The 24077-nt window shown below is 37.2% G+C and overlaps 1 protein-coding gene across 1 annotated transcript in view; it reads right to left on the reverse strand.

Moving 5' to 3' along the window:
• Positions 1 to 19261, reverse strand: part of LOC148951202 (protein fem-1 homolog C) — a 139232-nt gene extending 119971 nt beyond the window's left edge. The window contains exon 1 of the mRNA XM_089090708.1: positions 19175 to 19261. Coding sequence (XP_088946834.1) covers positions 19175 to 19234 — 60 coding nt within the window. The 5' untranslated portion in view covers positions 19235 to 19261. The remainder of the gene's footprint in view (positions 1 to 19174) is intronic.
• Between the last annotated feature and the right edge of the window lie 4816 nt (positions 19262 to 24077).

Here is a 24077-nt window from a genome sequence, read left to right on the forward strand (position 1 = left end):
TTGAGCTCTGTACCATTCCTCCTGCTCTTTTCAAAAGAAACGGATTCATGCGAAAGGCCAACAAGCCCAAGCTAGCAAAAGCAGTCTATCAGTCATACGGGTTTGATGCCCAGTCCCCAAGACCGGTGGGAATTACCAGCTTCGTCTTTGATGGGGGTGCCCTTCTCCATTGGATCCCGTGGAAGGTCGCTTCCACATACAAGGCTATCACGTCTTCGTACATTCATTACGTCAAAAAAAAGTTTCCCCTTGCAGTTGTCGTCTTCGACAGATACGACGACGGTCCGTCAATCAAAGATGCAACCCATTTGCGTCGAGCTGGATCTGTCGGCCGACAAGTGTTATTTACCCAAGACATGAATCTTTGCATGAAGAAAGAGGAGTTTCTTTTATGCAAGGAGAACAAATCGGGTTTTCTGAAGATTCTTGGGAACGCTCTGGTAGCCAGCGGTTGCGATGTATACCACTCTGAAGGAGATGCTGATCTAGACATAGTAGAGAAGGCTACAAAAACTGCACTCCATAGCGACACCATTGTGGTTGCTGATGACACGGATGTTCTTGTCCTCCTCATCTGTCATTTAGAAACGAGTTCAAATCGAGTTTACTTCTCGCCGGGAGCGAAATTCGGAAGTGAATGCTCAGCTTGGGATATTTGTCAGATAAAAGACAAGCTAGGATCAGAAGTTTGCCAGCTGATGCCGTTCTGTGACGCCATACTGGGTTGCGACACAACATCGCAACTTTGTGGCATCGGAAAAGGAAAAGCTCTTCAGCTACTGTTATCCAGCTCGAGTTTCAGAGACGCCGGTACCCTGTTTACCAAAAAATCTGCATCTCATGATGAGATAGCTGTGGCTTGAGAGAAAAATTTGCTCATACTCTACAACTGCCAGGATCTTCCAAGTCTTGACACTGCCAGGAACCAAGTTTTCCAGAGGAAATTCAATACTACAATTTGTACACCCCCAAGAGCTGCCTCTGACTATGACGGCAGCGAAGTATAATTCGTTTCGAGTCTACAGCCAGGTTCAGATTTAGCTAGGGAACAGGGTTGACTCCCTAAGCTGGGGATGAAATCTTCAAGGCAACGAAGTTTTAGAGCCAAAAATGACGGATCTCCCCCCTACTCCTCCTCATCTTCTAAAGACAGTGAAGTGTTCTTGCCGAGCTTATGGTTGCAACAGTGAGAGATTCTCCTGCAAGAAAAATGACCTGGAATGCACCATAGCTTGTCGAGTATGTAGAGGAGTTTCGTGCAACAACGCGAAGTGTCAAAAAGATGAATTTTCTGAGGATTAGCTTTAGGCCTGTGATTTAACTTTCCCTGTGATTTTGTACCTTTGATTGTTCAGATGTGTAATTTTCTTCCGTTTTATTACAAATAATTTTTACCACGTCATTTTTTATGGTGATGTAGGTGAATTGATTTTTATCTCAAATGCCTGCGAAGAGCAAAGTTTTGGAGGAAGGGGCGGGAGGATGGGGAGTAAAAAGATCTTTGATCATCTCAAAAAACCTAGTTTGTCAACTCAAAACTGATCTAGAAACTTCTATCGAACGCTTGTTTTTTTCTTTACTTAAAATGTTAAAATTTGTTCATTTTTGTTCAAAAACAGAGTATTTCTGATTTATTTTCTGACATTTCAGAGAAACTAACATCAGATATCGTTTCAGATTTTAAATCTGATACAGAAAGACATATCAAACACCAGTTTCGTGATATTTAATTTTTTTCCAAAAAAAATAAAAAGTTAATAAACAAAAACGTTGGAAAAAAAAAATTTCCCGACGAGTTAAGTGATGGGGATGTTAGATTTGTTTTTGAGAGATTTCTTCTAGTCTGGATAGTGAAGAAAACATTACTTTATCAATTTGTTCCTGGTCAAACCTTATTATTCCTGTACTATTACAGTTCATTACCACTAACTGTTTGATTACCCATCAAAATCTGAATTGAGATCATTGAAATATTGATCGTTTTTTCTGCATTACCAAAAGTATTGCATTCATAAAACTTTACAGTTTCATGAAATTTAATTAAACAAATCGAAAAGGTTTTCAACTAAAGTAAGAGCAAGTTTAAAACTTAAAACAAATATAAATTACTCTGTATATTGCTCATCAAACATAAGTATTTTTAGTGCTTGAAAAAATCTTATCTTTCCAATTATAAATTTTTTGAAAAAAAAAATTGGAAAAAAGCCAAACTTCACAGTAAAGAGTAAGGACCTAAGGAGGAGACAGCCCCCTTCATATAAAGAATAATCTGTTGAAATAAGTTTCAAATATGTTCCTTGCTTTAAGTTGAAAAGCTTTTTTTTATTTAATTTCTGATTGTTTTCCAAATCATACCCAGGCCTAACCAAGATATAATTTGAAGTACCGGTCCCTTAAATCTCTTGTTAATTGCTTTTAAAATGTGTAAATCAATAATTAAAAGTGCATTAGTACCGTCCTACGTTTAAGTTTTCAATTTAAATTTTGGATAAAATTTGAATATAATTAAAAAATGGACGACGAATTGTAATTTGGGAAAAAAGTCTTTGTTGATATTACTATAAAAGAATTTCGGTTGGATAAAAGGAGCATTATTGTTTGTATGAATGGAAATTCTGTGAGACTTGACATAAATGTGCTAAGAATTGTGACTGAAATTATTTGCATTTCAGACAACGCCAGCGCCACGTGTGGAATATTAATCTCTGCATCAGCATGTTGTAAGAAATGTCCGCTGAGAATAGAATAAAGTGAATTTAAACAAAATATGTTAATTTTTCTCACAATTTAGAAATTTTATGTGCACATATAAGCAGTACCAACCCGTTTTCTTTTTCTGGTATTATCAGTTTAATGACGCAGCACTAGGAGACCGAGCTTTGCTTGTGAAGGTAATTATAGACATATAAACGATATTCAGTGTAACTCCCCTCCAGAAATGTATACCTTCCATACCCTGATTTACACAAGAAAAACTTTTGCATAATTTTTATAGAATTCGTTTTTTAAACAAAGGTAGAAAGGGGAAGGTAATTTTCACTCTTGGAGTCGATTTTCCCATCCAATTTGCATCCCTAGCAAATTTTAATTAATTTATGGTTTCTGTCACAATGATTTTTCAAATTTTCTGGATATTATGTGTCAAACAATGCCGAATGGATAAGTTAATAATTCTAACTTTATTTTTCAAATACTTTCAAATTTGAAATACGGTCGCTATTTAAATGTGAGAATATGTCACAATATAATGTTGCACAATATGTGGTAATACTTCGACTTATCCTGTGTCTTTACTTAGACAGCGCTATTGTGCTGCCTATGATTTTTGTTTTGGCTTTATGTGGCCTGCTGATATCAATGCTATTTATTTGTATAAATTGTCAAACCCACAAACAAATCAATTTGATAAAAAATCATAAATAATATTTCAATAAATCACATATATTAAAGGTTTAGTACAAGAAATTAAATCTTAGAATTTGAAATCCATTCAAAATTAGAAGCAGACAAATAGCACAATACCCAGGCTATTAGGATAGAGCTTGGTTCAATTATGAGATTCAGCATCCTGTGCTGGACGTGGGGATTGGGGCAAGTGGAGGGGATATTTACTGCAGCATTAGCGGTGAATATAGGTGAAAAAAGCCGAGTGTATACATTTACCTTCGCCCATCTGAATGCTTGTTTACACTATACTACTGTTGTCTGTAGCAGCTCATAGCTGACAATTTTAGTAAAAGCCAAGTATGATTGTTTAAGTCATGGAACACTGCAATTGATTGGGCCAGTTGGCAATTTTTTTTTTTTTTTTTTTTTTTTTGTACAATTATAGGGGTTTTTCCGCCATCCAATTGTTAGCTAACAATGTTAGCTAACAAAAATTTGTTTGGACGGCGGAAACAGAATTGTTAGCTAACAGAAATAGTTAGCTAACAATTCGCAGAAACATGATATTGGGCAGGAAATTCAAAGAAAAATTCTGACCAAGATAGTGTTGCTGTGAGTTTATCTGAGCTTGATAATACCCAACTGATACCAAAGCTTTGAAATTCAATTAATAGAATATTTCAAAGCGTTCATTTCTTATAAAAAAAAAAATATAACTATTAATGCCAGCAAGTGAAACAGACACAAAACATTTTATTATTTGGCAAAGTACATTGAATTTAGGCGAAAATTAAAATACCAGTGCTTAAGCTTTCCTAAATTAACTGTTTAGTGCATTTACCTAAATTATCCCATGTATGGAGGAAGTGGATCAACCTAGTAAAAAATATAATTTGATTGCATAAGTGAAATTGTTAGATTTTTGATCATATCAAATTGCTATGACTACGTGACAATATCGTTTTTTTTATATTTTTTTAAACGGAAGAATTGATTTTTTTTTTCAATGAGATTACAAGAAAAGATATTTATAAAAAAATAAAAGGGTAAAGTAAAAAAAATAGCAGCAGTCATCGATTCTAGATCAATATTTTGAGCATAAAAAGTACCCATATTGATTATTTTTGAATATTTTGCTTTAAATTCCCCAACAATTTTCTTCAACAAGCATTCGATTTGTTAGAGAAATCTTCTAACAATGTTAGCTAACAATTTTTAGTTGGACGGCGGAAAAACGATTGTTGGGAAAAATGTTAGCTAACATTTTTCTGTTGGACGGCGGAAAAACCCCTTATAGTAGATTCATAAAAAAAAGGGGGGAAAGTGGTCTACTCAGCCCTCTTCAGAGAGAATCTGTCCAGCCTCCTCACTGACTTTTGAAACGGTGAGAAATCGTCATTTTTGCACCAATAGTACTTCAAAATGGTATATGCAAACAGTAGATAGTAAAAAGTAATATATGTCAAATGAACACCTGATCACCACCCTAGTAGGCTAATCTCACTGGTCAATCTACCATAGTTTTGTGGGAAGCTGTAAAGCTCAGGATAAAGCTTTTAAACTGTAGTAATTCTGATGATAAACTTTTTTTTTCCAATTAAATACCATTTTCAAGGGATCACCCAGACCCTAAATTGGCTCTAGATCTGTTCCTGAAAGCTTTGTCCAACTAGCTTTTCAATTTGAGGAAAAAGACACTAATTTTACTATTTTCCAACAATACACAGCTTTATAGTTGCAAAATGAATAAAAAATAGAGCAATAGTAAGCTGTGATTCCAAATCTCAACAACTATTAAAACAACCTAATCATAACTCTTTTCTTCAACATTTGTATTTCATATGTGACTGTGATACCAAATTTCATTGGTTTTGGTCCTTAAAAATTTTCATATTTGTCCATCCGTTTTTCCCACAAGGTCTGCTTTTTTTTTTCTTTTCTTTTTTTTATGTAGTAGCAGTACTAGCTTTTCACACAAATGAGTAAAAGCAAGACGTGTTGACAAAGAATGAAAAACAGGCATTTTGAGGACAATTGTGACCAATTAAATAAATTCTGGCTTCAAAACACTTTCACAACAACATTAAAGGAAGTTATCTTAATAACATGGTTGTTTTAGCAGGTCTATTTCTCTTGGATAGAGTCACAATTTACAGTTACCAAAAGTAGTTAGAGCTTCCATAGCCTGCAGGTTATAAATTCATATTATTATAGAAACTCTATTTAACCAATAGTAAATATCATGAATTGCAGATTAATTTGCTAGCTTATGCCAATTTCCCACCCTCTAATGACTGGACATGGGTATAGGCTATATATAAACATTGTTCACTTTCTTGGTTGCATTTTTGGTTCCTACTTTTCACCTATAGAGGGTTCCCAACCCCAGCAAAGTTTTGTATACAGTCTCAGATTAATTGTAGCCATTAGGATATTTAACAGTAGTGATTATTATATTTGGAAAGAAAATTGAATTAAAAATGAAATGGTAAATTTATCTTTAAACTAGCAATGTAATAGAACGTTCTTGATACTTACTAAATTGGTTTTTATGGTTACTGTCAGTTTAATTGTATCTCAGCCTCTCTCCCTTAATGCATGGATATGACCCTTGGCTAAACACCAAGTTTGCTGATTTTGTTGGCTTACATTATTTTGCACTTATTCCTTATCAACAATTGGTTTATAACACCAATATAAAAAAAACAACTTTTAACAACATTTGAATTTAGGGTTGCAAGTCAAGTGTTTGTTGCATTGCCCTTATGGTTAATCTATGGTAGGTATATGACAGACATCAGATAGAGGAAAAAAAAAGAAGCATGTCATTTAAATCCCTATTCAATGAACTTCCAAATTAAATTATTATTACTGTTGAAATTGTGCCACAGCCCCTCCTCTGCCTTATGAGGAGATATATAGTTCTTGCCTCCTTGGATATATACAAATCTTGCTTCTTATTTTCTAAAATTGGCTTTACTTGGTATCATGAATGCCAAAGGTATAATATAGGGAACATTATACTGGTCAGTGCATTTTACAAATATAATAGTCACTGACATAATTACATCTCAGTCCCCCCCCCCCCCCTTCTGGGAGCAGATATAGACGTAGGACTAAATACAATTGTTTGGCATTTTTATGAGTTTTTGTTATTTCTTATGCTTATTTCTTTCTATCTGATTTTCTATTTGATCTATTTCTATCTGATTTCTATTTGATCCTTCTTTTCTATCTGATTTCTGCCCTAAGTAGTGTCCTCCTAATTTAGATGGAGGACTAATTTAATAATTTAAAGGCTATGACTCAAACAGGCATGCAAATCTTTACAGTAAAACCCTAAATGAGGGGTTTTTTGTCATCTTAGAAAAATTTTATTAAGAGAACAAAAATTTCAGGATTGAATTAAAAGGCTAAAGCATGCTCTGAAAAAAGGTTTCCAAGCTCCTGTCCCTGTTCCTTTTTTCTTCAATTTTGGTTTGAGTCTACTTTTCTATGATGTTATATTTTAAAAATATAAGTTTAATAGCTTGAGGAGGAATTTAAACCTTACTAGGATTTTCTTTCAGATTTAAGACATATTTTTCAAATTCTTTAAAATCTCAAATCAAGGTTTAGGAAAGTTATGAGGCTCAGAACACTTCTCTTTGATCTTGTGTGCACTTTAGATCTATTTTTTACCTTAAATTACCTTACCTTAATTTGCATGTCCAGCAAAATAAGGTGGTGATGTGCCTCCTGTGGAACATCTTGCTGGTGGTTTGACATGACTAGGCTATGGTTTGGCATCCCAGGTTAGCCTGCACTCTGCAGTGGCCCAGTAGAGAGCAACTCCTTTCTTGAATGCATCTATGGTTTGGGACTGGATAGTGGATTCAGGAAGGCTGTGCCAGTGAGGGACAGTGTGTACAGAGAAGAAGTGTTGGTGCTCATGTCAATGGTAACAGGGGACTTGCAGCTTCTTTGTGTGACATCTTGTCATACTTGAAAGGGATGACGAGAAAACTTGACTAGAGGGGTTGTTTTTGAGCAGATTCCAAGTAGCAATTGCATCTCCTCTCTTCCTTCAATAGACTAGGGTGGGGAGTTTGAGGGAAACAAGGTGTTCCTCATATGTCTTGTCTTGCAACATCGGTATGAGCTTTGTTGCTTGTCTTTGGACACTCTAGAGTGCTTTAACATTCATTTTATAATGGGGTGATCCCCAGGGTCATTCCAAATTCCAAGTGTGGATGTACAATAGCTTTGTACAGTTTATTGACCACACATGGCTTCTTGGTGGTAAAAATTTGTTTTATGAGCCCTAGGGCTTGGTTTGCTTTAGCAACTTGAGCTTGTGTGTGGCTGTGGAACTTGAGTTGGACATGAATAATAACCCCCAGGTCATTCTCTTCACTTTCAGCTTCAAATAGGTCACTTCTAATATGGTAAGGTCAACTAGGATTGCTGTGTCCAAGATGCAAAACTTTGCATTTTGACATGTTGAACTGCAAACCCCACTCAGATGACCATCTAGATAGTTCATCCAGATCTTCTTCATTGTTGAGTGATTGGGGCTAACTTGGGCCTGTCCAAGGCCCTTTTTGAAAGATTCATCTTTATACCAAAGATTTATGCAATTTCATTAAAGGCTAGTGCCTCTTAAAGAGGGAAGAGGTGGAAATGAATACTTCAAAAGACCTTCCTGGGACATAATTTAGCCTCTGAACATATCTCTGAAAGTTTCATTCCTGTAACTCAACTACTTTTCAAAATATTAAAATACCTCTTATCTACAATTTTACTATTCTTTTAATGGTTGCACAAGGTCTGCAAGGTCTGCCCTTTTATATGAAATGGCAAAAAATAGAATAAGAACCTATGCTACTGCATCCAGGGCAACTGACCGTCTGATTTTTTATGATGATGATGATAATGATAATGTTTTATTTACTGCGTCCAGGGCAACCAAGGATTATTTAATCGATTTGATGACTCTCCAATCAGAGAAGACACCAATATTTACCCCAAAGACATCACTTTCACTTGGAATGCTTAACATACAAACACTTGGTAAATGGGGAAAAAGGGAATTAATTTTAAATGAAATTGACTGCTACCATTGAGATATTATTGGATTATCAGAGACCCAACTTCCTTTAAATGGAATAGAAACTATAAACGGGAACACCTCATCACCTCAGGATGAAGCAACAGTGTTCACAGTCAAGGTGTTGCTTTCTACTCTCAAAACGAGCTAAAAAAAAATCTCTACTTGTCATAAATCCACTCTCAGAGAGTATCATTACCGCCCGTTTTAAAGGATCCATCGCTAGCATTCCATCATCCAAATTTATGCCCCCGACTCCTCCTGAATTGACCAAGATACAGAAGACTTCTACGCCCAGCTCCGACACACCCTAGATGAGGTGCCCAAGAAGGATGTTCTGTTCGTCATTGGGGACTTTAAAGCTATTGTCAGACAATCAAATGCAGGTTTCAAAGAAGTAATGGGCAAGTGCAACAAAACCTTATGGGGGAAATGCTCATAGATTTCTGTCATGATAACAAGCTTTTCATTACCAACACAATGTTTCAACATAGAGAACACAGAAAGGTCACATAGAGATCCCCAGACAGCCAAACCTCAAATATGATTGACCTCATACTGGTCCGCAAGCATTGGAAGTCGTCAGTGCTGAATACAGTATCTTTAGCTGGTGGTGATTTTGACTCAGACCATGTTCTAGTCATGTCAGGAGTCTATGTGCACCTCCAAAAACCCCAACCCCCCAAGAAAATCTACCCAAAATACTGTCTCAATCTCCTAAAAAACATCAAAACAAAACAAATATAAAATTGCTCTCTCAAATAAGCTGTCAAGCATCCAACTCACAGGAGTCCCAACCACTGAGGAAGTTGACTGTCTGGCTGATGAAAGCATCACAATCATCAGAGAAACAGGTAATAAAATCTTAGGAGTACAGTCTCACTCTGATAAACCATGGATCACACCCAAAATCATTGATATCTGTGCTGAAAAACGTATTCACACCAACAAACAAGACCAACAAAGCCAGGATGAATACAAGAGGTTAAAACGTCTAGTAGAGAAAAAAATATGGCAGGCTCTGCGCCAATACGTCAACAACAAGTGCCATGAATGCAAAGATGCCTTCAAAAAAAATGACAGCCACTAAATGTACAAAAAAGTACAGGAGCTGTTGAAAAAGAAACCTGCAGCAGCAACAGCACAGATTCTGAGGAGAGGTGGGAACACTGGAAAGAACATTTTTGCCAGAAACTGAACCCCACAATAACCCCTGATCCATCTACCCTACTGTCTTTTCAACTACTGGAGTACCCAGTAGATCCAAGTCCACCACCCTTACAAGAAGAGGTAGTTGCTGCTATACAATCCCTGTAAACAAATAAAGCTCCTGGCCCAGATGGTATACACTCAGAGCTACTTAAGTTGGGCCCAGAAGAACTGGTAGACATCTATCATAAAGTCACAGTAGGCATCTGGGAAACCTTAAATTACCTTAAATCGCACTAGCCAGCGATAAGGACGAATCCTGTAGACGCCAGTCAATGATGATGGTGGCTCAGCTCATCGGGCGCATCCCAAACTGTGCACCATGGCTTGCTGCACCAATCTCTGTCAACAGCTGACTTGAAGGCTTCAGTATTAGGGGACATGACTGCATTCTGGCTCAGGGAAGTCCAGAAGCCAACCACATGGTTGGAGCAAAATGTGTTTTGCAGCCTGGTATTAGCGCGTTTCCGGTCGAGCTGTAGGGGGTGCCCTCTTGTTCTTGACAAACTATCTAACTGGACTAAGTCAGGGATGATATCAGGGTTGCAGATCAATTTGAATGTCATCTATACATCTCCTCGCTTACGTTGGTATGTGAGAGATGGTATTTTGAGCCTCTGGAGTCTGGTAGAATATGGCAAATTTTGAAAACCCCTTATGCAAACCCCTTAGAATTTCCCAAATTCTAATTTTGGTCGGATCAGGCCCTTTAGGAGCTTAGTAATCACTGCTGGAGATCTACTGCAGAATGTTCTCTTTATTATACCGAGAGTTTGGTTGGCTTTGGCTCCTGCAGACTGCATGTGTAAGTTGAATTTGAGCTTGTTATCAACCAAGACTCCCAGATCTTTTTCGCAGTGACTGGTTGTAAGTGGCTGTTTAAAACCACAATTGGATTCCATAAAATACTGGCTGAGAGGGTTGTTTGCTCCAAAGTGTATGACCTTGCATTTCTGGATATTAAATTCTAGTCACCAGGTTTTTGCCCACATTGAGAGTGCGTTAAGATCTGCTTGGATGTCTTTGGTACTTTGGGGGGTCATAAAATGGACCAATTATTTTGAAATCATCAGCATAAAAGCATATCTTATTCTTTATGATTGAAGATGCATCATTAATATAGATCTTGAATTGAGTTGGGCCCAAAACTGTGCCTTGGGGTACTCCGCTTTCTACATCTGCTGATTCTGAGAAGAAAATTGATCCACCATCCCCAAATACTCTTACCACCTGCTTCCTGTTGGTAAGAAATTGCATCGTCCAATTTATGACTTCATCGTGGAGGCCTATTGCATGGAGTTTAGAATTTAGCCTCCTATGACATACTTTATCAAATGCTTTCGCTAAGTCTAATAATATCATATCAACTGGGGATCCCGTGTCCATAAGTTCTGTGACATGCTCGTAAGCATCAATGAGGTTAGTATCAACTGATCAACTGGGGTGGAAGCCATGCTGGCTAGGAGATAGTAGCTTGTTTGCATTTAGGTGTTCAATAATGGCTGAATTAACTATGCCTTCAAGAAGTTTTCCCACTCCCGAGGTGAGACTAATTGGTCGATAGTTGCTGGCTTCATAGTTGCTGGGGAAACAGGCCACTTCCCCATATCTTGGGTGAAAGCCGTGATTATCCCCCTTTACAAAAAGGGTGAAAAAAGCGATTGTAATAACTACAGACCAATTCGCATGACAAGCCAACCGACAAAGATCCTCACGAAAATCCTACTTGACTGACTAAAATTCTTGACAGACCTCACTTTAGAGAAATATCATGCCGGCTTCCGAAGAGATCGATCTACTATAGATCAAATATGTTCCACCTGGCAACTTATGAGAAAAATATAAAAATTGCAAAAGAACTACTCTTACTTTTAATTGACTTTAAACAGGCCTTCAATTTAATATGGCACAATGAGCTTTGGCCCATACTTCTGCATTATGGAGTCCCCAAAAACATGGTAAAGTTGATCAAAGATATGTATTTGAACTTCTGTAGTCAGGTTCAGATGCCTGAGGGATTGACAGAAGAGTTCCAGATGTTAGCAGGTGTTCTTCAGGGTGGCCTCCTATCCCCTCATCTATTCCATCTGTTTCTAAATGCAGCTTTATCACTTGCTAAAACCATAGACAGTGCATCCATTGGAGGAAAACTTGTCAATAAATTAGCATACACAGACAACATTGTGAAAATTAACAGTCATGAATATCTCCTCCAAACAGACACAAACAAGATAGTGTCAGAAACCAAAGCCCTTGAGATGATTGTCAACACAACAAAAACAAAAGTCATGTGGGTATTCAGAGACTCTGCACCCAGAGCCATACTACTAACCATAAAAGGAGACCAAATTGAAAATGCAGAATCTTTTGTCTGCCTTGTCAGTCTTTTAAACTCTAACAATGACTGCTCAAAATTGATTAGATGCAGACTGGGCCTTGCAACCAGCAGCTTCAAGAGCCTATCATCAAATTGGAAAAGTAAATTACTATCAAAATCATTGAAAGTCCAGCTCTTTAACTGTCTCATAATCGCCATTACTATGTATGCAAGTGAAACATAGTCAATTAAAACTGATGACAAAAGGTAAATTTCTGCATTTGAAACAAAATGTTGCTGTTGCATAGCAGGGATCATCTACATCAGCCGAGTATCCAATGAAGACCTCTGTAAACTCCTTCACTGCTCATACACTATCATGGACCAAACTAGAAGTCAGCAACTCTGCTGGCTTGGTCATATCCAATAAATGTCATCAAATCAACTCCCCAAAATCATGTTTGAAGGACAACTACATGGCACATGACCTTGTGGCCAACCTCACAAGAGATGGTACAACAACTTCAATGGCCAGAACCTTTCCCAACTCCTGTGTCTTGCACCAGATAGAACCAAATACCATTGCCATATTCAACAACTAGTGAGAAGAGAAGAAGCCCCAATACAGACATGAAGGCCAGATGGGATATAAGTCAAGTAAGTCAAGTCACAACCTAGGCTATTTATTTCCAAGTTAAATTTTAGGGGGTAATGACCATTTAATGACCAGGACTATAACTATTTCAAGGGAACACTAACAAAATCTGAAAACTACTTTAAAACAATCATACTTATCCCACTTTTAAAAGTATATTGCTAAAAATTAACCCCCTCCCCACCATGATATATAAATATAGGCTACAGCATTTTTTAATTTTCTTTTTTTCTTTACTCCAATTTCATTTTCATATTATTATGGGTTATAAATAAACTTACTTACTTACTTATTAGGATGGAGGGGAAATTTTCACAGTAGTAATTTGTAATATTGTATAATTTGTAATATATAGTAAGTAGTAATATTGTTGATTTGGGAATCAAATGGTATTGCTCTTTTGTTATCTTAGTTTTTCCTGGTTATTGAAAATTCTGGTGAACAGTTACTATTTTCTACACCTGGAAAATAATGAGGGACATGGTGTCACCTTTAAGGGCTCAAAAATGAACTTGCAAAGGAAGAAAAGGTAAAGTTCTAGTTTAGTAGCTTCTTGGTATATTGGAAAGTAGTTGAGTTAGGCAGATAAAACAATCAGCACACTTTATAGATCTATAACTATATAAGTTTTGACAACAAACATTTTACCTGAAATTTTGGTTTTCAATCTCTTTTTCTTTGGCTCTAGTTTTTTTTTTAATGTAATTCCTATAATTTTTGTGGAATTTTAAGCCACATCAAGGGTTTTTTGGTACTTATCTGTTATAGCAACAACACTCAAGAGGTGAAGCTAGGTTAATCCTAATGAAAAATGTTCTTCTAATGATCAACTTTGAATATAACTTTACCATGAACTGTTTGATTGCTTCAAAAATCAAATATCTTTGAAAAGACTGCAGTATGAAAAGACATCAAAAATGCATTTTTTAGTTCAACAATTTATTCTGTTTTAAAAAAAATTTGTTTTAGTTACAAAAGGTTTTTAACCCCATTAATTTCCTTTAAAATGAGCCATTGAACAACACTTTACAATGTTCTTGTGCCAAGCTATCTGTGGAAAAGAAGAAAAAAAAGATTCTGTTTAGGCAGAATGCTGTAGAATGCCATGCAGGGATGGGGGTATAATTCATTTCCGACAAAAATTATTATCATATTTGAAAAGAGCATAAAAAAGGCATCAAGTGGTGTATTCACTTTATTTGTAAGTCAATAATGTGATTTGGTAAAAATTTACCAAAATCCCTTCCCAGGACATACTTTGGTAAATTTTTTGCTATTCATATTATTACCTTAAATTACCTTAAATAGCATCTTCTAGCAACTAAGGTTGCAGGAACCTGTAGATGTCGCCAGGTAGTATTGACAGGAGTTCGTTGCACAATTCATTAATGGATCATCATATCCTACACGTATACAGGACAGTTGAATATCACACACTAATAGACCCTGGTGGTGGATGCAGGCTCATCCCACTGCGTCCTCCATGGCTTGGTCCTCCAGTCATGGTCAACGCCAGTCTTGAAGCTGTTAACTGAAGCTGCGGAAACAGTTGAATCGCTCAGTGAATTCCACAACGGAACAACGCGATTGGTGAAGAAGTTGTATTTCTCACACTTTCTGCTGAATCTTTGGCGGAGTTTTATGGGGTTACCTCGCGCTCTGCTAGACTGGTCCTGTTCGAGAATGGGCTTGATAACACTGCTGTTCATCAACTTATATGCCAAAATTACGTCCCCCCTTTTTCTACGGTAGGTCAGAGTTTGCAAATCAAGCTTTTCTAGGCGTTGCTCATATGGGATTTGTTGGTTGGCAAATGGGAGCCTAGTAGCTCTTCTCTGGACTTTTTCAAGCAACTCTGCATCGCATTTGAAGTGGGGGTTTGCAACTGCCATCCCAAACTCAAGATGAGGGCGGACAAGGGCTGTGTAAAGCTTCTTAATGACCCTGGGGTGGCGACTAGTCACTGATCGCTTGATTAGGCCTAGGATCTTGTTTGCCTTTGCGGCTTGAGTTCGGCAGTGACTATGGAACTTCAGCTTATTATCTATGATTACCCCGAGATCACGTTCTTCCTCTGCGCTTTGGATGGGTGTTATAGCACCAGTAGAGTCCAACATATGGTAGCTATGGCAAGGGTTGTTCAGTCCAAGATGTAAAACTTTACATTTGCTTGGGTTAAACTCTAGTGTCCAAGTTGAGGCCCATTGGCAGAGGTTTGTTAAGTCTTGTTGCAGGGCATTGCAGTCTTCGTCAGAAGCGGCAGGTCCAAAGAGTTTGGAATCGTCTGCATATAGTTCCAGCAGATTCTGGACAACCTCAGGAGCATCGTTAATGTAGAGGTTGAATAAAGTCGGGCCCAACTTAGTTCCCTGTGGCACACCACTTCTGACATTTACTGGTGCCGAGTACACGAGGTTTCCGTTGTGGTCGTAGACTGCAGCAATCTGGATTCTATCAGACAAAAAGCTATGGATCCACTGGGCTACGTCTACATCAATGTGATATGCTGACAGTTTAATCATCAGGTACCGGTGGGACATTTTATCGAAGGCTTTTGCCTGGTCCAGTAGGAACACGTCTACAGGGGATCCCGATTCGATAACCTCAGTGATTGATTCATAAGCTTGGATCAGGTTCGTTTCAATGGACATTCCTTTTCTAAAGCCATGTTGGCCGCTGTAAAGGAGACCATTCCTTGTCATGTGAGCTATAACGGCATCATTGACACTTCCTTCAATCAGCTTAGCAACGACTGAGGTAAGGCTTATGGGCCGGTAGTTCTCTGGCTGGCTTCTGGAACCTTTCTTAAATATTGGAGTTATTGTTGCTGTACGCCAATCAGGTGGTAGTTTCTTTGTCTTCAAAGACAGATTATACAAGGAGCAGAGCGGTTCGGTGACTATATCAGAGATTTCTTTGAGCAGCCTGGGATGGATGCCGTCTGGTCCTTTGGCTTTGTTAGGGTCCAGCTTTGATAGTCTTTTCTTAACCTCTTCAGTCGTGATGATGAGTTTCGGCATAAGATGTTTGATATGTCTGGGGTCAGGACATGAGGGTTCAGCTGATGAGTCTGAGGAGAAGTTCGAAGCGAAGGTAGTGTTAAGCAAATTTGCTATAGCTTCTGGGTCTTCCAACTTTTTCCCTTCAGCGTTGAATAAGAATGGTATTGATCGCCTGTTCTTATCTTTCTTGGACACATACCTCCAAAATCGTTTAGGGTTTTCCTTTATACTAAAGGCTATCTTCTCCTCATATTCTGCCATAAAATGCCTAGTTAGATGTCTCAACTTATTCCTGGCTCTGGCATAATGCTCCCAGTGTCGTGTGCATACACACTTCTTGTACTTCGAAAGTGCCTTTTTCTTCCTGTTCATGGCTCTTTTAATGGGTCGATCTATGTGAGGCAGTGTTCTAGGTGCCTTGACAAAAGACGTTGAAGTACAAAGCTGCTCAACATGGAGGACGGCGTTCTTGAAATTTAGCCAGGCTTGCTCTATATCATCACTGTTAGTCACTTGATCCCATGCAACCGCCTGTAGTATTTCCCTGATCCTGCTGTAGTCGGTATACGTTCGTTTGGTGCAGTTGTTTGGTGGTTGACTTATTAGCAAGTCATGGGAAATACAGAGGTGATCGCTAGCGCCAATGGGGGGCAGGTAATCAGTATTCACTAGCAGTCCTGGGTTGTTAGTGATTGTCAAGTCTAGTAGAGATGGTATCTGGTTGTTTTTGTAACGGGTTGGCTGATCAATTAATTGGTACAGATTATTGTTGCCTAAATATTCCACAAACGGGTTAGTTGCAGTTGAACTTTGATGGTAACCTGCTCCATCCACCCACAAAATATCAGGCATATTTAGATCTCCAATTAAAATAAAATCTTGGTTACAATGCTTAGATGCATGATCAGCTAATTGAGTAAGAGCCCCATAAGAGGCAGCGGCATCTGGGCTGCTTGGGCTTCTATAAACGCATCCTATTAGAAGTGGCTTCCCCCCAATAACAATATTAACAAAAACACTCTCAACCCATGGGGACTAATCATGATTCAAAGTCAAATCTCTGACCTGTAATACATCCTTCACATAAACAGCAACGCCTCTTCTGGGGTGAGTTGAGAGATTCGAGAACAGGCGATATCCGGGGATCATGATATGATCATCTTCCAGTGGGGTAGTAGAGTTCTTGGGGGTCAGCTCGCAGATACACAACACATCATATTCTTCAGCAGTAGTTGTAAGTTTTAGTTCAGGAAGCTTATTTGTCACTGTATCAATGTTCGTGTAAAAAAGCTTCAATAATTTCTTTTGACTAGTCTGTGGAGGTTTACTATAATGTATCACTTTTGGCAAACTATTGAAACTAATGTCTGATGAGCTAGGGCTCGAGCATTAATGGAAAGCACAACTATTATTGCCACTCTTAAATGAATCACTATCATCGACACTACTACAACTGTGGAAACTATTTACATATGGGCTATCCTCAGCAGGCAGTGGGCACATTAGTGCTCCGTCGCTGCCCCGTTTTTTGAAGTTTGGATTTGTTTTCGTTTCTCCCTTTCCGCCTGACTTATGAATTAAGTAAACATACCACTTGATGTCTTTTTTATGCTCTTTCTATATATAATAATCATTTTTGTCAGAAATGAATTTTACCCCACCCCTTTATATACCAATTCAGGGTACATATTTGCACATTAGGGGGGTTGGGGGTAGGGGGAAGTTTAAACTTACCTGTCATTTACATAAGAAATCAAATTTACCCCCCCCCCCCTAATGTGCTGCAAATATATATCCTGAATTGGTAGGCTATATATAGGGGTGGGGGTAAAATTCATTTCTGACAAAAATTATAATTATATTTGGAAAGAGCAGAAAAAAGGCATCAAGTGGTATTTTACTTTATTTGTAAGTCAATAATATGAATAACAAAAAAATTACCCATATTTTAGCCTGTAGACCCATCCCTGAAAGTTGCATCTTCCTAACCTAACTCCTTTCCAAGATAGTTAAAAGCCAAAGTAGAATTTTACCTGTGTTAGCTACATAGGCCTATATTCAGCAATATTATGAAGTAAGAATTGTTTTTGGTAAAATTCTACTTTAGCTACTTTTGGCAATTTTGGAATGGGGTTGGGTTAGGAAAATGAAACTTTTAGGGATGGGTCTACAGGCAAAAGTAGCCTATGTCCCAAGAAGGTATTTTGAAGTAGGGTAAAAGACGAGTATCCAATTGAGCAAAATTTTGTAAAACTTAAAACCTCATATCTTGTTATCAAATTAGAGTTGAAAAGGTTTGTATAGGCCAATGAATAGCTGAAAATCTAAGCTATGCAACAACATGGTTATTATTAAAATTATTTAAGATCATTCACTGAAAATGATTAGTTTATTGACTTACCTAGAAAGACCTCTTTTTGGAAATAGGCCTACCAATTATCCTATTTTGATGTAAATATCTTTTTAGTGTTTCAGTATTATTCAAATATTAATAGAAAGCTGATTGTCTTCTGATTCTAAAAATCTAACTTTTATTTCTTGATTTTTTTTTTTCTATAAATCACAAATATTAAATAGATTTTTTTTTCATTTCACTTGCTTGTCAAAACAGAGACCACACATTAGATTTATAATGACAGATTACTCCCACTGGACTGGCTTGAGTGAAAGATGATTGGGTCTACACTTGCATTGTGTCATACTGTAGTAAAAAAGGGGCAGTCCAAAAACCCATTGCTATTTTTCCAAAATGCCAAAGAAAAGTGGTCTTTCCCAAAAAGAGGTCTTTTACCCTACCTACCTCTACTCCTTCTCTCTCTAGAAGGTCCTAAAATTTGCCTACATGATGGGTCTATACCTAGGCCTATTGACAATTTGACAAAACAACATTTATCTTATTTTTCAGATATCAGTTTCTTTTCTCTGGCTTTAGTTCTGAAAATGCAATTCCTGTTATTTGAGTAGAATTTTAAGCCATATCAATGTTTTTTTTCCGAAATTTAGGAAATATATTTGCATATCTTTAACACCTTATAAATTGGGATTGAGCAAAGTTGTGAAGCTGAAAACAATTTTGTTGTAGGCTAGGCTACTTCATTTAAGCAGAAGATCTATTTTGCAGGGTTTCACTTTTATAACACACATATTACTAAATGTCATCAAAGGTTAGGGTCCCCTAGAGAAAGATAGAGTGGAGGTGGGTACTTCAAAATACCTTCCTGGGGACTTACTTTAACCTATAGATCCCAGACCAGAAAATTTCATTTTCCAAACCTAACCCCTTTCCAAGATAGCCAAAAGTAGCTAAAGTAGAATTTTACCTTGTTTTCTTCTCACTAGCCCCTAATCTACTTGTCCTTATTTCACTCCAAGCTGTGATTTAAGGTAATTTTAAGGTAATTTAAGCCAAGCTTAGACTACTTGGCCAATGTAAAGCCAGTGGCCCTTTAAGCCTAACCTAGGCCTATTTAAACTTAGGATACATTCTCAAACATTTTTATAAATACTTCTCATACCCTTAACCTTCTCACTTTTCCATCCCTGGCAGCATTAAAGACCATAGTTTTAAATTCCATTTTCTTTCATGTTTTATCACTTCAAAATATCTTCTAGTTCTTCTACTTTGTTTACTTATTCAGATTTTTCTCTATCATTTGCTTCTTCGAAGCAGCCCTGCCTAAACAGCGATATGGATTCAATGTTTGTGCCCTTCCCAGGTTCTTTTTAGTCCCCCCCCCCTCAATGTCAAACGTAAAGATAACAAATACTACTATGGATGAAGAGGTAAATCATAAAAGGAACGGATATCAAAACCAATAATCAAGTCAGACTTAAAACAAAAAGAAATCAAAATAAATAGGACTAGGGCTACCCCCCCCCCCCAAAAAAAACAAATACAAAGGTAAGAGTGTCATTTATACTTTACTAGAAGCGATTTGTATTTCGTACAGTCTGCATTTTATTTTTCATAGCTAGAACAAAATAGTAGTATAAGGCTGGGTAAGAGCTACTATAAGTAAGAGTAGGTCTACCTCCCCCCCCCCTCCTCTCTCTCTCCCCCCCCCCTCTCTCTCTCTCTCTCTCTCTCTCTCTTTCTTGAACCGTATAAAACGGTTGGATCTCCTTTGAACTTTACTGAAAATGATATTTGTTTTAAACAGTTTTATTTTTATTTGTCACAATATCAACAAATGAAAATCGCGATATCACTCAAGTTTACAGATAAGAAATCTTAAAAAAAAACAATTTTTGACTTTCAATTCAATTTAAAATTTTAGAAGGAATCTTTGTTTGTCAAAACATTTTTTATTGTTTTTCAAAAGCTTTTGAAATAAACATTAGTAACTATTGAAGCATTCAGTTTAGTTTGTTTAAGCAATATTCTGAACTGAAGAACCAATAAATTATTCAACAATTAGTTTCAATGCATTTGAAAGGAATATGTTTAAAAGAAAGAAAGTATGGACAAACTTTAGTTCATTTCAGATTAATGAAATAAGATTGAATTTCAAATCGTTCTGCAAGTCGCTCCCAAAATGTTACTGATAGGCTAGTTCAACAGCCTGGGTCCGTACATTGTCTTCGATTTACCTGAGCATGGATAAATTTCAAGCCCCACTGGAGCTAATAGTGCAAAGCTTCTTAGTGACAACATCTCCTTCCTTTCCTTGGCCCGTTTTTGGGCCCCATTTCATGGGAACCAATATTTATTTTGGTTTTTCCTCTACATTGGGATCGCCTTAGTCTAAAGACTAAATGATATAAGTTTCGGGTCTACCGCGAAAAAATGTTTGTTGGCCCTTTTCAGGAACCCGTTTTTGAAGGCTCCGTGTCCCAAAAAAATTTTCTACCTATTAGATTCTTCTTGCCTTAAGAATTACGGCAATACATTTTAAACTGATCAGGGATAATAGTTGTTTGGGCCATTTCTGGGCCTCCAAAAACCCACCTTCTCCGACATATATGTACTCCCCTTGGCCCAGGGGACAACCCCTAAATATTTTTAACCAATTGGACCCCACGATCAAACAAGCTCTCTTTTTTTCACTACAAAACCTTATTGTCATTAATTGGAAATTTTAATGTTTTATAGCCCCGTCCCAGAGACTATGTGGGTTTTGTCATCCCAGGGGCAATACTTACTTGAACTTTTGATGACTTTGACAAAACAACTTTCTCTAAATTCTGATCCAATATTGAGGGTGCTGCAGGGGTCCGTGTAGTGAAAAGTAGCCTGAGAAAAGGGTTGATTGCCCTCCAATTACTTTCGGTCCTTAAAAATGGCGCTAGCACTTTCATTTACAAATCAAATGAGCTCCCTCCCTAGACACCATTGTGAACCTTCCTTGAAACTCATGATATGTCCGATAGCCGTTCTTCTTCAACTCCCAATTTTTTAATAGAAATATAGCATGGTGTAACTTGTTAAAACCAGTATCGTGCAAGGAATTAAATTGATCTGTTTGGAGGTTCAAACTGGACCAGTTTATATCTCGAGGCCCTTATTCACCCCTTCTTCTTGAATTTGGTTCAGAAAGGTAAACAAATTAAATCAAACGATTCACGGTAGCGAACTATGAGTAAGGAACGACTCGTGGTCAAATTTCTTCAGTATATAATTACATCTATGGAACTCTATGGCTCATTTTTCAGTTTCACTGTTATTTTCGTTTGATTTGGGGAAATTGGTATCAACTTTGTCCCCCCAGGTTTTAGACGAAATTGAGCCACTGGTAAGCTGCATACGTTCTGCTCCAAAATTCTCCGCTTTTTAGTATTCAAATTTTCCAGAAAGTTTGTCTGCCAAGCACCCTTAAAGTGTCATTGAGGGAAATTGTACAAATTAAACGTCGAAAAAAAAATTATACATTTAAGCAAGGCCGTACCCATGATTTTTTTTTTCGGAAGGGGATTTTACTCAAAGATTTTTTTTTGGAGGGGGTACACAAAAAACCTAAAAAAAACGCATACAAAATTTGTTTATATCCATTTTTGTTACGTTTTTACGAGTCAAACAAACATTTCTGGGGGGGGGGGGGGGGCGGTCAAACCCCCCTACCCCCCCCCCCCCCTCTGGGTACGGCCCTGCATTGAAGTTTTTCTCTAATTTCAACATGTTAAATCAGTCACAAGTGGGACTCAAATCAAAGAGCATGGTTAACTTGTAAGAGTGGAAACTGGCACCAGTGTTGACGAAAATCACCATTGTCATCGACTATTTGGTCTTTTTCATTGCAATGATATGGCAAAATTAACCTATCGCTGGGCTCCCATGGCGTCATCAAATTTAATCAAGTTTTTCATGAGCTTGCACACCATAAAGTTTGTCCTGCTTACCACAAGAATTCCATTTTTTTGACTTTACAGCAATTTTTCATAGCAAATAACCGAATTAATATGACATGGAGATGAGAAAACAATCTTCTTCAGTATTTTTTTCCTTTGAATACGTTAGTCTTAGATCAAAAGATTTTTGTCTTTAACCCCTACTTTTACCAGGCTAAAGATTTAAATAAATATGCACTATTATATATGTAGACACTTATTTGCGCATTACGAGATTATTTGAAATTACTCAAAAGTCCTCCGCTATTGGCTAAATTTTGCTTTCTTTCTTGAAAAAGTTACACCAAGTTAAACTCTTTTTTCGGATAGCAATAAAGCCATCAAAGTCCAGCGAGGAAAATGCTTTATTAGCTTTGTGGACGTATTTATTAACTTTATTGACGCCATTCTTGAGAAAATACTAAGAAACGCAAATACTAGATGGCGTTGGTGATTTTAATGACACTAGTTTCCACATTTGTAAGTTGCTCATTCTCTTTGACCAAGAAGACAAACGCCTACTTCCCAACGTCATATTTATTGGTCAAAAAAATCAAATGTAAGATGGTGTCTTAGGAAAAAAACTCTCAAATAAAGAGAGCAATTAAATTGCCTGCAAAATGAAACAAATTAATTAAATTTTAAACGACAAGGATTCCTCGCAAAAGGATCAATTTATTTAATCAATAATATATTTAATTATTATGCATTTCATACTAAAAATAAACCAAACTTAAAACCAAAATTACAAAAAGATTTATTGCTTTCGTAGATTGTAACATATTTGTAGACTTGTCTTTATGCAATTTCCTACGCTTTAGAATAGTTAACAGAAGGAGTAGAGATAATCAAGAATCATCCTGCCTGCATAGATACCACGTTTTGATTTTACAAAGGCAATTTAAAATGTACCTCTTTCAAAACAGGACAATTCTCCCTCTCAACTTAAATCTCTTATAGATTCAGACATTTAAAAACAGAAATAAATAGCAAAAGAAAATAGAATCATAGAATCATAGAATCATTTTAATGAAAAACAGCTGTCATAGACACATTAAAAAAAATGCACTAAAAGGCGCTGTTTTTTACATGAAAACTTTTTTACATAAAAACACTTCTCTACATTTTATTAAAAGCACTTGTAAAAAAAGGAACAAAGGAGTTACTAAGTCTGTTTGTGCGGCACGAGACGGGCATAAGTTTGCTTTTGTTTCTGGCATTTGCGCGGACAGGCATTTCAGGTGGTAATATTGTCCTATGTACAGGACTAGACAATAAAAACTGGCCAAAACGAATCATCAGCTGAAAACGGCGATCGCGAAGGCTTGGTATTTCAAGTGACTTCAGAGCGGAGCTATAATCTACATATTTGTCGCAAAGAATGATCTTTACAGCTCGTTTCTGGATCCCCTCCAAATCATCACTTAAGTAATCTATGTGATGAGCTTGTGGGCCCCAGAAGGGACACGCATATTCAAGGATGGGTTGAATAAAAGTGAGGTATGCTGTTTTCAGCTGATACACTGGAAAACCTAGGCGGCGCATCGCCACCAGTGTCTGCATAGTATAATGTCCCTTCTTAACCAGCTCTTGTACATGAATAGAGAACGAACAGTCCACACTAAAGGTGACGCCCAAGATAGTCGCACACGAAGCAGAAGGGAACAAAGTCGCGGGGCAGGTAAAATCGCGTTTAAGTGGGTTGAACCTCAAAACCTTTGATTTATTCTCATTAATTTGAAGACTGTTCGCAGTACACTGTGATTTAAACTGATCGAAAAAATTTGGGTTGAACTGGGCTACAGCTTGCGAATCCTTTACGTGGTATTTAAGAAGCGCAGACAAATCATCGACGAATTTAAAACGATCGTCAAAACAAAATTTAAACTCAACTATCCAGCTTTCAAATTGACCCTCTTTATTTTTTTGTCCTGTTCAACTAAATAAAATGAACAGGTTAAAAAAATTTCGTCACAAGAGAATCTTATCAAATAGTTTGTGATAAAAACTGGAAATATGAATTGACTTGGGCCAATATTCACCAAAACTGAAAATGGGATTCTCATGACAATTGCTACACCAGCAGTATTTACT

This window comes from Artemia sp. Qi Xiang Cuo, chromosome 6, assembly GCF_049724085.1.
Source record: "Artemia sp. Qi Xiang Cuo chromosome 6, ASM4972408v1, whole genome shotgun sequence".
Lineage (NCBI taxonomy): Eukaryota > Metazoa > Arthropoda > Branchiopoda > Anostraca > Artemiidae > Artemia > Artemia sp. Qi Xiang Cuo.